At 43.8% G+C, this 13,342-nt stretch overlaps 1 protein-coding gene across 2 annotated transcripts in view; it reads left to right on the top strand.

Annotated features, from left to right (window-relative positions):
* dync2h1 (dynein cytoplasmic 2 heavy chain 1) overlaps positions 1-13,342 on the top strand; it is an 836,995-nt gene that overhangs the window by 216,862 nt on the left and 606,791 nt on the right. For both annotated transcript variants that reach the window (XM_068033753.1, XM_068033752.1), the window contains exon 47: positions 1,450-1,552. In XM_068033753.1, the coding sequence (XP_067889854.1) occupies positions 1,450-1,552 (103 nt within the window). The remainder of the gene's footprint in view (positions 1-1,449; positions 1,553-13,342) is intronic.

Below are 13,342 nucleotides of genomic sequence, written 5' to 3'. Positions count from 1 at the left end.
ATGTTGTAGAAATGCATTTCACATTCATCTGGTAATATTGTAAATGGTGGTTTCCAGGCTCAGTAAGTTATAGTACAAGAAAGATCTCACAAAACTCACAGTAATGTAAATTTCTTCCTTATTTTACATCAACACGACAAGTGAATCACTGTGTCGAAATGATGCAAATAATGAATACAGTACTTTTAAGATCCTTCCTCCTCCTCATAGTAGATCTACAGCCACTCATTCTCCCACAGTCCTGCATTATATGTAAGGTCACACCTAGGATTTTAGCTGCAATTCATGTATCTGCTACTTCAAATTTCTACCATTTGACTTCATTTTTCTTTGTGGAATTACTTCATAATTGGCTGAATATCTGATTTATACTTTCTAGTACATGTTGAAGTTTTGCACATGCATTTTGACTATTTTCCCATGGAATTTGAAAATAAACCTCCATTTGGAGGACATTTTTTTAAACAGCACTGAAGGAGCTGCAGCCTGCCATTGCGGGTAAGGGAGGGATAGGGCTGCTCCATCTTGAGGCATCCTCTTAGCACCTTTTAAGATTTTTGAATTTAAAAAATGACCATGGCTGCCGGGCCAATATTGTGGAAGAAGAACGCCTCCTTAGGGTGGCCTGTGGCTGCAGCTGTGGCCAAGTAGGCATGCAGGGCCTCAAAGCTGGCCCAGGCAGCTGCTACTGTGAGCCCGTCTCCGGCAATTGGCCTGTTCTCGATGCTGTAGGGCCTTTTGCTTAACTTAATTGGCCGCTTGCAGGCGGTTAGCCCTTCCACCCATGATTCTGCCTCTGCAAAATGACTGGGGGGTGGGATGGTGCAGGCGACGGCATTTTTTTATGCGCCCGGGGTCTCTGCACTCAAGGTTCTGATCACTGTGCACAACACTGGGTTTTAAGTTCGCTCAAAGCCTGTTACATTTCTAACCTTTGCCAGTTCTGATGAAAGGTCACAGACCTGAAATGTTAACTCTGTTTCTGTCTTCACAGATGCTGCCAGACCTGCTGAGTATTTCCAGCACTTGCTGTTTTTATTCCAGATTTCCAGCATCCGTAGTATTTTGCTTTCAAGTTCTTCACGTTGTCATAATTTCTGATGTAAAACTATATGCATGACAGTTTATAAGTTACTTCTGTTTGCAAGTTCTTTTTTCTTAACAGTAATACATTTGAAAACTTTTAAAAATGTGTTCTTACTCTGTATAACATTTTAAAGAACATTTTGAAAATAATCTGGTAATTTTGTGGTTGACTATCATGTTGACTTCTGCTAAGTGGATGCCTTAGTTCTGATAAAGTCTGTTCGAAGCGATTAACACAGCCAGAGTCCATCTTGGATTCCTCAACATGATGGCAAAGGTCTTTAAAAATCTTAGGTTGTTACATTCCAATAGTTTTCTTACTTTTTTGTATTGGATTATTAAACTGATTCCTGCTCATTACAGGTTCGAACAAAGTTTACAGTGGATGACAATAGTCATTACCTCTTTACTCCTTGCATTCTTACTCAGTGGGTTCTTGGATTGTTCCGATATGACCTTGAGGAAGGTAATATTTTCATTATCTGAAATTCATGTCTTTTTGGTGAGATTCTAATAGTTATATTTTCTGTTACAATCCCATTAGGGACCATTAACTTTCAAAAAGAGAAAGTTGAATTCCCAGTTACTACTGAAAATTATGCCACAAAATTTTACGTTTTAAACAAAACTTTACTGTACAGGAGTTAAAGCAAAACACTACTAACCTAACACTACAGTCTGGAAACGCTTATATTTAAAACTTAAAATCTTAACAGAACAGGAAGGTGAATACTTTAAACTTTAAATCTCAACAGATTTAATTTGACTGTTACTTCCACCAAGAATTTTCCCTGTATGTTGCAGGATCTTGGCAGTATGCTCACTTCTGGGATCAATCCACAGCTCTTAGGAATTTGCTTTGATTTCCCTAATTTCTCAGCTGTCTTCTGAGGTATGAGATCACCTCCCAAATCTGAACTTCACAGGTTGAGCACAGGTCTGCCTCAAAACCGAAACACCTCTGGTTCCTGATGGTCTCTTTGCTCCTGAGTACAGTTGCCCCCAAAGCCAGCAGTTTTCTAAAAGTCAACACGCTTTTCCAAAAGGCAACAGCTTGTCTAAAAGCTAATTGCTTGTCCAAAAGCCTACTAACATGTCTGTGTCAGCAAGCACCCCCGAAAAAACACCTGACCCAAAAGGACTCTCCCTAGCAACATCTAACTCTATAACAACGTGGTAACCATGGGATGCCCCAGGTAACAATTTAAGCTGATTATTTCTAATTCCAAATCTCTTTATTCTGGGAAATCATATGAATAATTTAAACCCCCGATGATGGCAGCTGCAGGCACATCGTCTCCATCAGCAAGTTAAGAGGGGTTCCCAATGTGTAGGGTCTTTACACTTCCCTTTGATTTATAACTACCCAAGGCTCGTTTGCCAGCTTCTCAAACCAGGTGTTTTTGTTTGTCTTGCATTAAAAAAAAATTCAATTCCCAGATTAAAAGTTACCTCTAGAAGATTAGTACAACTCATGAACCAGGTGATCGTCACATTTCTAACTATCAACAAAACACAGGGAACAATAGAGTATAACTGGCAGCGTTCAGACTTCTTTTAAATTTAAATACATTTTTGAAAATAGCTCAAATTAGGATGAGGAAACACATACAGTTCATATATCTTTGTATTTCTCAGCTATGTCATTTTTCCTGTGTCTCACTTTCCCTCTCTCTGCCTCACCATTAAAATGCTTACATTTAATAATCAACAGAACACATAATAATCAAATGGTAATTAGATAATTTTGAGAGAAAAATACTTTATTAGGGATTGAGGTAACTATTTTATCACTTGACTAGCTTAAATGGTGCTTATGCATCCTTCACTTAACAGATTCACCACTCTGGGTGAAAATATCAATTCCAAGTCCAGGCTTCTGGGGAAGGCTGAAGTTTCAAGTTTTTGTGAATTTATTCTTGGGATGTGGGCGTTGCTAATGAGGCCAGCATTTATTTGCCCATCGATAATTGCCCTGGAGAAGGTGGTGGTGAGCCGCCTTCTTGAATTGCTGCAACACATGTGGCGTAGGTGCACGAACAGTGCTGTTAGGTAGGGAGTTCCAGGATTTTGACCCAGCAACAGTGAAGGAACGGCGATATAGTTCCAAGTCAGGATGATGTGTGGCTTGGAGGGGAATTTGTAGCTGGTGATGTTTCCATGTGTCTGCTGCCCTTGTCCTTTTAGGTGGTAGAAGTCATGGGTTTGGAAGGCGCTGCCAAAGGAGCCTTCGCGAGTTGCTGTGGTGCATCTTGTAGATGGTACACACTGCTGCCACAGTGCGCTGGTGGTGGAGGGAGTGAATGTTTGAGACGGTTGCTGGGATGCTGATCAATCGGACTGCTTTGTCTTGGATGGTGTCAATCTTCTTGAGTGTGGTTGGAGCTGCGCTCATCCAGGCAAGTGGAGACTATTCCATCACATTCCTCATTTGTGCCTTGTAGGTGGACAGGCTTTAGGGAGTCGGGAGCTGAGTTACTTGCCACAGAATTCCCAGCCTCTGACCTGATATTGTAGTTGCAGTAATTATTTCGCTGGTCCACAAGTTTCTGGTCAATGGTAACCCCAGGATGTTGATGGCGATGCTGTTGAATCCTGTATCCTCAGCACATTGTTGTTTGGCAACATAGCCTGGAAAATTTACACCTACCAAGAAAAAAGGCTCATAACTTCCATGTCTGGTGTCTATCGCATATCCTCAGCAGCACATAGAAAGACAAAGTTACCAATGAAACAGTCTTCCAGGACAAATATGCCAAGCATGGTAGCACTAATCAAGCAAAGAAGGCTTCTCTGGCTTGGGCTAATGCCAAGGATGGAAGATGGTCGCATCCCTAAGGATATATTCCACAGGGAGGTAGCCTGTGCCAAGAGACCAGTAGGACACCCAAAGCTCTGATTCAGAAATGCTGTCAAAAGAGACATGAAAGCCCTCAACATCATCAGCTAGAGTTTCCCACTTGTGATTGATCAATGCAAATGGCGACACCAGCTGTGGGCAGGAATTTGCCACCATGCTAACATGTGGTTTCAGAAGCTCCAGAACAGACGCCAGCCCTGCAAACTAGGTGCCAATAGAGATCATCCCGCACCACCAACAAGGGACAACTTCATGTGTGGCACTTGTGGCAGACTTGGCCTTTTCAGAATTGGCTGGTTCAGCCATCAACAGGAGTGCAGCAGATGATCTCACCTGACCTCACCAAAGTTCTGAGGTTGCATTCCCATCATCTCTTTCAGATGGAATGATGCCAGTTAATCAATCGATGCCTTTGAATGTCAAGGCGAGATGGTTATATGCTCTCTTGTGGAGATGGTCATTGCCTGGCAATAGTGTGACACGAATGTCACTTGCCACTTAACAGGACAAGCCTAAATGTTGTCTAGGTCATGCTGCATGTGGGCACAGACAGCTTCAGTATCTGAGGAGTTGTGAATGGAACTGAACAGTATGCAATTATCAGAGAACATCCCCACTTCTGACATGATGGAGGGAAGAGCATTGATGACACAGCTGAAGATGGTTGGGCCTCGGACACGACCCTGAGGAACCCCTACAGCGATGTCCTAGGGCTGAGATGATTGATCTCCAACAACCACAACCACCTTTCTTTGTATTCGGTGTGACTCCAACCAGTGGAGAATTTTCCCCCTGATTCTCATTGACTTAACTTTTTTAGGGCTTCTTGATGCCACACTCTGTCAAATGCTACCTTGATGTCAAGGGCGATCACTCTCATCTCACCTCTTGAATTCAGCTCACTTTTCTATGTTTGGACCAAGGCTGTAATGAGGTCTGGAGCTGAGTGGCCCTGGTGGAACCCAAAATGAGCATTGGTGAGTGGGTTTTTGCTAAGTAAGTGGTGCTTGATGGCACCTTCCATCATTTCGCTGATGATTGAGAGTACACTGATGGGATGGTAATTGACTGGATTGGATTTGTCCTGCTTTTTGTGGACAGGATATACCTAAGCAATTTTCCACATTGTCGGGTAGATGCCTATTTTGTAGCTTTACTGGAACGTCTTGGCTAATGGCGCAGCTAGTTCTGTAACACAGGTCTTCAGGCCCCATAGCTTTCAGCCGTTTCTTGATATCACGTGGAGTGAATCGAATTGTCTGAAGGCTGGCATCTATGATGGGGACCTCAGGAGGAGGGTGAGATGGATCATCATCTCAGTACTGCCGGCTGACGATGATTGTAAATGCTTCAGCCTTGCCTTTTGCACTGACCGACTCTGATCCCCCATCATTGAGGGTGGGGATGTTTGTGGAGCCTCCTCCTTAGGTTAGTTGTTTAATTGTCCACCACCATTCATGACTGGGTATGGTAGGATGGCAGAGCTTTGATCTGATCCATTGGTTGTGGGATCGCTTGGCTCTCTCTATGGTATGCTGTTTCCACTGTTTGGCATGCTTATAGTCCTGTGTTGTAGCTTCATCAGGTTGGCATCTCATTTTTAGTTATACCTGGTGCTGCTCCTGACTTCTTCCCCTACAGTCCTCATTGAACTAGGTTTGATGGTAATGGTAGAGTGAGGAATATGCAGGGCCATGCTGTTACAGATTGTGGTTGAATATGATTCTGCTGTTGCTGATGGAACACAGTGCCTCATGGATGCCTAGTTTTGAGCTGCTAGATTTGTCCTGTTGCTATCCAATTTAGCACGGTGGTAGTCCCACATGAGACGATGGAGGATGTCCTCAGTGTGAAGATGGGATTTTGTCTCCACAAGGATGGTGCAGTGTCACACCTAATACTGTCATGGACAGATGCATCTATGACAGCATTGTGAGGAATCAAGTCAGGTAGGTTTTTCCCGCTTGTTGGTTCTTTCACTGCTTGCCGAAGACCCAGTCTGGTAGTTATGTCCCACAGGACTCGGCCAGCTCGGTCAATAGTGGTGCTACTGAGACATTCTTGATAATGAACATTGACGTCTCCATCCAGAGTACATTCTGTGCCATTGCTATCCTCAGTGCTTCTTCCAATTGGTGCTCAACATGGAGGAGCACTGATTCATCAGCTGAGCAGGGGCGGTAGGTGGTAATAAACAGGAGGTTTCCTTGCCCATGTTTGACCTGATGCCATGAGACTTCATGGGGTCCAGAGTCAATGCTGAGGACTCTGATAGCAACTCCCTCCTGACTGTATAACACTGTGGCACCACCTCTGGTGGGTCTGCCTGCCAGTGGGACAGGATATTCCTAAGAATGGTGGTGGAGGAGTCTGGGACATTGGCTGTAAGGTATGATTCTATGACTATGTCAGGCCATTGCTTGACTACTCTGTGGGACAGATCTCCCATTTTTGGCACAAGTACCCTGTTATTTACGAGGAGTACTTTGCAGGGTTGACTGGGCACGGTGTGCCTTTGCCGTTTCCGGTGCCTATGTCGATGCAGGGTGGTCCATCCAGTTTTACTCTTCTTTGACTTTTCTGTAGCCGCTTTGATACAACTGAGTGGCTTGCTTGGCCATTTCAGAAGGCAGTTAAGAGTCAACCACATTGCTACGGGTTTGATGTCACATTATAGGCCAGACTGGGTCAGGACAGCTGATTTCATTCCCTGAAGGACTTTAATGAACCAGATGGGTTTATCCAGAAGTTTCGTTATCATTATTAATAAGACTAATAATTTATTCCAGATGTACTAATTGTATTTAAATACCCCCAGCTGCTGTGATGGAATTTGAACTCGTGTCTCTGGAGAATTAGTCTGGGCCTCTGGATTACTAATCCAGTAATTATGACCACTATGCTGCCGTCTTCATATACAAACTTTCATTATGGGCTGAATTTTACCAGCCTTCCAGCAACTGGCTGGGAGGCGGGAGGGCTGGTAGCATAGTGGCAGAAGGCATCGGGAGAGGAGGCCAATGTCTTTCCACTACCATGGCACGTTACCAGCGGCGGGAACTTTAGCTGCACGGTTGCCCACCACGTGTCCAATTGAGACACTTAAATGCCCAATTAAGGGCCACTTCCTGTCCTGCTGTATTTTGCCTATGCAGGGAGGGCCTGCTGCTACATGGGGAGACCGCCGGCTAAAACCCTGCTGGCTCATAGCTGGTTTCTGGATGGGTGGGGGGGTGCACCTTCATGACCGCTCCATGGCCCATGGATGAGCCCCTCAGCAGCATTGAACACCCCTGCGGCTAAGGCGCCACTGCTGGAATATGGCCAAACCCCGCAATCGCCGGAGCGGCTTGCTAGTGGTGGTGCTGCTGAGCTGCTGGCTCAGTCAGAGGGGAGGCAGTCTGCTATCCTGCATTGGACAGTGCTTATAGTGGCAGTCTGTTAATTGGCCGCTACAGGCAAAATGCCACGCCAGAGTCCCGCTGCCCGCCGGCATGGGGTCAGCTCTCATCTTGGGTCCCAGCAGCGGAACTTCTCTACTTCTGACAAAATTCAGTCCTCTGTTATTAAAAGATAAAAAAAATTCTGTTGATGAATTTAATTATGCTATTGGGATTTTGTTGTTAGTTTTGATTTTGTTGAAAATATTATTTTGGACATTAGAAATTTGGCTTACTAAGGAAAATAGTGAAAGATGAGCATTTTTAAAAAACATTTTAAACAATATCATTGATTCATAGTCAGCTGTGATGGTGAACACTGACAGCAAAATAAATTGGGAAATATTGACATATCAATTTACAGTGGGAAAAGTTGATAAAAATTGTGATCAAAGTCATGACTATGTAAGATTTGTGGAAAGAATATGTGCCTTCAGTGCAAGATATTGAATAACATTAACAACAGCAACTTGTATTTATATAGCATCTTTAACATAGTAAACTGTCCAAGGCGCTTCACAGGAGCATAATAAAACATAATTCAATGCCAAATTCACATAAGGAGATAGTAGGACAGATGACCAAAAGCTTGGTCAGAGAAGTTAGTTTTAAGTAACATTTTACAGGAAGATAGAGAGGAAGAGAGACAGAGAGGTTTAGGGAGGGAATTCCAGAGTTTGGGGCCATAGCAGCTAAAGGCTGCTCAAGAGGCCAGAATTAGAGGAACACATATATCTTGGAGGGTTGTGGGGCTGTAGGAGATTACAGAGATGGGGAGAGGCAAGGCCATGGAGGGATTTGAAAACAAGGATGAGGATTTTAAGGTACTGCTCAACAGGGAGTCGATGTAGGTCAGTGAGCACAGGCGTGATGGGTGAATCTGACTTGGTGCGAATTAGGGTACAGGAAGCAGTGTTTTGGAGGACCTCAAGTTTACAGAAGGTGGAATGTGGGAGGCTGGACAGGATATCATTGGAGTAGTCAAGTCTGAATGTAACAGCAGCATGGATGATGGTCTTAGCATCAGTTGAGCTAAGGAGGGGTGGAGTCAGGCGATGTTATGGAGGTGAAAATAGGTGGGCTTATTAAGCGCGCAGTTATGTGGTCTGAATCTCATCTCTGGGCCAAATCTGACACCAAGGTTGCAAACAGTTCAGCCTCAGACAGTTGTCAGGGAGAGGGATGGATTCATCACTAGGAAATGGAGTTTGTGGCAGGTACTGAAGACAGTGGCTTCAGTTGTTGCAGTATTTAATTGTAACAAATTTCTACTGGTTTAGTGTTGGATATCAGACAGTGAGACAGTGATGTGGGGGCGCGAGAGCTGTTGGTGAGGTAGAACTAGGTGGCGTCAACGTACATGTGAAAATTGATGCTGTGTTTTCGGATTATGTCGCCACATGGCAGCACATAAGTGAGAAGTAGGAGGGGGCCTAAGGATCCTTGGAGGATATCAAATGTAACTATGCAGGAACGTGGTGAGAGGGAATTGCAGGTTATTCACTGATTACAACTGGGCAGATAACGATGGAAAATGGCAAGTGCAGTCCTATCCAGCTTAATGATGGTGGAGAGATGTTGGAGGAAGATGGTGTGGTCAACTATGCTAAAGACTGCAGGCAGATTGAGAAGGATAAGGATGGGTAGTTTACCTTTGTAACAGTCACATAGGATGTCATTTGTGACTTTGAGAGCCATTTGGTACTGTGGCTGGGGCAGAAATGTGAATGGACGGATTCCAACAGGGAGTTCTGGGAAAGACAGATTTGGGAGGCAACAGCACAGTCGGACACTGGAGAGGAAAAGGAGGTTGGAGATGTGATAGTAGTTTGGATGAGGGGGTCAAGGGTTGGTTTTTTGGGGAGAGGGATAAGCAGGCACGAAGGTAGCAGCGAGACGTGAGAGCTGAAGCCCAGAAGCATTAATTAGGTGAGCAGGCAGATGAGTGGCTGGTGAGTTTTAAGTTTTATTTTCTCTCTAAACGGGGCAGTGGTTTAACTGGTACTGGGGAGATACAAGTTTTGTGTTAAATTTACAGCTTAACTGGTTAAACTAATTGATATAACTACAGGTAATTGTTGAGTGATATTTCTGAACCTAATTTGTTAAATAAAGCATTGTAAAGATCGCAGGGCAGTTGATGTATTGCAGCTGTAGCATGTGGGAGCTGGTGGACACCTGTGTGATTCACAGCAACCATATCTGCAGTAAGTGTCTGCAGCTTGAGGAGCTTCAGCTCAGAGTTGATGAGCTGGAGTCTGAGCTTCGAACACTGCGATGCATCAGGGAGGGGGAAAGTTACCTGGACATTTTGTTCCAGGAGGCAGTCACACCTCAGGTTAGGTACTTCTGATTTGGTCTGTGGTCAGGGACAGGACGGTGTGACTGCAAGAGAGGCAGGTATGGGGATCCAGAAGGTAGCACTGAAGGAGCCTCAGCCCTTGCAATTGTGCAACAGATTGATGTTCTTGCAGCTTGTGTGGATGAGAGCAGGGAGCCATTCAAGTGGGGTGGAGTTAAAAGGAATGTAGTTGCAGTAGGGGACAGTATAGTTAGGGGGATAGATATGTTTCTCTGCAGCTGAGAGCATGAGTCCCAAAGGCTGTGTTGCCTGCCTGGTGCCAGGGTGAAGGACATCTCCTCGGGGCTGGAGAGAAACTTGAGGTGGGAGGGGAAGGATCCAGTTGCTGTCATCCACCTGGGTAACGGCGACATAGGTAGGATTAAGAAAGAGCTTCTGCTGAGGGAGTATGAGCAACTAGGGGATAAATTCAAAAGCGTGACCACAAAGGTAATAATCTGTGGATTGCAACCTGAGCCACGAGCAAATTGACATAGGGTAAATAAGATCAGCGAGTTCAATGTGTGGCTCAAAGTTTGATATGGGAGAAATGGACTTCAATTCACAGGTAACTGACACCAGTACTGGGCAAAGAGGGAGCTATACTGTTGGAATGGCCTTCACCTGAACTGCGCTGGTACCAGTGTCCTGGTTAATCATATAACTAGGGCAATGGAGAGGGCTTTAAACTAAATAGTGGGGTGGGCGCGGGTTCACTTGAGGGGAGATTTGGAAAGTTAATGAGAAAGGACAAGGAAGCAGTGCAAGTTAATAATGCAGGTTATGAGAACCAGAGTGACAGGAAGGGACAGAATGTACAAACATAAGCGTGCACCAGCTAATAGGTCAGAGTAAGGAAAAATGGTAAGAAGACAGAATTAAAGGCTCTTTATCTGAATACTTGCAACATTCTTAACAAAATGGATGAATTGATAACACAAATAGAAATAAGATGAGTATGATATGATAGCCATTACAGAGACATGGTTGCAAGGTGACCAAGCCTGGGACCTGAATATTCAAGGGTATTTGACATTTTGGAAGAACAAGAGGAAAGGAAAAGGAGATGCGGTAAATTTAATCAATAATGAGATCAGCACAATATTGAGAAATGATCTTGGTCCAGAAGATCAAGATGTAGAATCAGTTTGGTTAGAGATGAGAAATAGCAAAGGAAATAAGTCACTGGAGTGAGCAGTTTGTAGGCCCTCTAACAGTAGCTACAAAGTAGGTCAGAGTTGTTGTTGGCATCCTTTCATCTAGCAAAGATGATGGACATGCAGCAAACAATCCATTTTGGTGGAGTGTCTTCTCTTGGTGCACATTTGCTGATGGCTTTGAGGCCAATCCTTGAGAGGCAGATTCTGCCACAAGTACTGCACGTGAAACTGCTAAATGTCACTGTGACTTTTTTTCAGCATTAGCATCTGTTGCCAAGTTGCTGTAGGCCCTGGTCTTCATGGTAGTGCACGCCAGTCCACAGGATGTGTTGCCATTTCCCTCTTTTGCCAGCTCGTGACTCCCAGGTGCGATAGTCGATATTTAGGGCCTTCATGTCACGCTTGCAGGCAACCTTGAAGCGGAGCTTTGGGTGCCCCACCGGTCTTCGGCCCCGTCTACCTCACCATGCAGAAGGTCCTTGGGTATGCGACCGTCTTCCATCAATAAATAATGTGGGCTTGCAAGAAAGATACGGCAATAACTGTAGGTGATTTTAATCTTCATAACGATTGGACAAATCAAATTGGCAAAGGTAGCCTGGAAGATGAGTTCATAGAGTGTATTCAGGGCAGTTTCTTAGAACAACACATTCTCGAATCTACCAGTGACCAGGCTATTTTGGACCTGGTAATGTGTAATGAGACAGGATTAATCAAAGACCTCATAGTAAAGGATCCTCTAGGCAAGAATGATCATAACATGAATTTCACATTCAGTTTGAGGGTGAGAAATGTGGGCCCATAACTACTGTCTTAACTTAAATAAAGGCAATTACATGGGTATGAAGACAGAGTTGGCTAAAGTGGACTGGGAAAATAAGTTAAAAAGTAAGATGATAGAGAAGCAGTGGCTCACATTTAAGGCGATATTTCATAACTCTCAACAAAGATATGTTCCATTGAGGAAGAAAGACTCTACCAGAAGGATGCTCCATCCGTGGCTAACTAAGCAAGTTAAGGGTGGTATCAAATTGAAAGAAAAGGTATACAATTCTGTGAAGATTAGTGGTTGGCCAGAAGATTGGGAAAATTTAAAAAACCAACAAAGGATGGCTGCAAAAAAAAAAGAGAAATTAGAGTATGAGAGTAAACTAACAAGAAATGTGAAAACAGACAGAAAAAGCTTCTACAAGTATAAAAAAAGGAAAATAGTACCTAAAGTGAGCATTGGTCCTTTAGAGGGTGAGACTGGGGAATTAATAATGGGAAATGAGAAAATGGCAGAGTTTTTGAACAAGTATTTTGTATCTGTCTTCGCAGCATCCAAGGAATAGTAGAAAATCAGGAGGCAAAAGGGAGGGTGGAACTTAAAATTATCACTAGAGAAAAAGTAATGGGCATACCTATGGGACTAAGGGCTAACAAGTCCCCTGGACCTGATGGTTTGCATACGAGGGTCTTAAAGGGAGTGGCTGCAGAGATAATGGATGCATTAGTTGTAATCTTGCAAAATTCCCAAGATTCTGGAAAGGATCCAGTGGATTGGAAAACAGCAAGTGTAACACCTCTGTTCAAGAAAGGGGGGAGACAGAAAGCAGGAAACTATGGGCCAGTTAGGCTAATGTTTATTGCTGGGAAAATGCTAGAATCCATTATTAAAGAGGTGGGAGCAGAACATCTAAAAAAAATGACAATATAATCAGGCGGAGTCAACATAGTTTTGGGAAAGGGGCCTCGTGCTTGACAAATTTATTAGAGTTCTTTGAGGATGTAACAAATAGGGTGGATAAAGGGGAACCAGTAGATTTTGTACATTTGGATCTCCAAAAGGCATTCGTTAAGGTGCCACATAAAAGGTTACCACACAAGATAAGAGCTCATGGTGTTGGGGGTGATTATATTAGCATGGATAGAGGACTGGCTAACTAACAGGCCATAGAGTTAGGATAAATGGGTCACTTTCAGGATGGCAAACTGTAACTAGTGGAGTGCCACAGGAATCAGTGCTGGGCCCTCAACTATTTCGATCTATAGTAATGACTTGGATGAAGGGACTGACTGTATTGTAGCCAAAATTGCTGGTGATACAAAGATAGGTAATAAAGCAAGTTGTGAGGAGAATACAAAGAGTCTGCAAAGGGAGAGAGGTAGGTTGAGTGCATGGGCAAAAATTTGGCAGATGGAGTATAATGTGAGAAAATGTGAGGTTGTCCACTTTGGCAGGAAGAATAGAAAAGCAGGATATTATTCAAATGGAGAGACACTGCAGAATGCTGTGGTACAGAGGGACCTCGGTGTTTTGTACATGAAGTACAAAAAGTTAGCTTGCAGTACGACAAGTAATTAGGAAGGCAAATGGAATGTTGGCCTTTATTGCAAGAGAAATGGAGTATAAAAGTAGGGAAGTCTAGCCAAAGCTGCACAGGGCATTGGTGAGACTGCACCTAGAGTACTG

Source organism: Heterodontus francisci, chromosome 6 (assembly GCF_036365525.1).
Source record: "Heterodontus francisci isolate sHetFra1 chromosome 6, sHetFra1.hap1, whole genome shotgun sequence".
NCBI classification, from domain to species: domain Eukaryota; kingdom Metazoa; phylum Chordata; class Chondrichthyes; order Heterodontiformes; family Heterodontidae; genus Heterodontus; species Heterodontus francisci.
The sequence above is the reverse complement of the archived record's forward strand: the minus strand, read 5'-3'. Positions and strand labels throughout refer to the sequence as shown.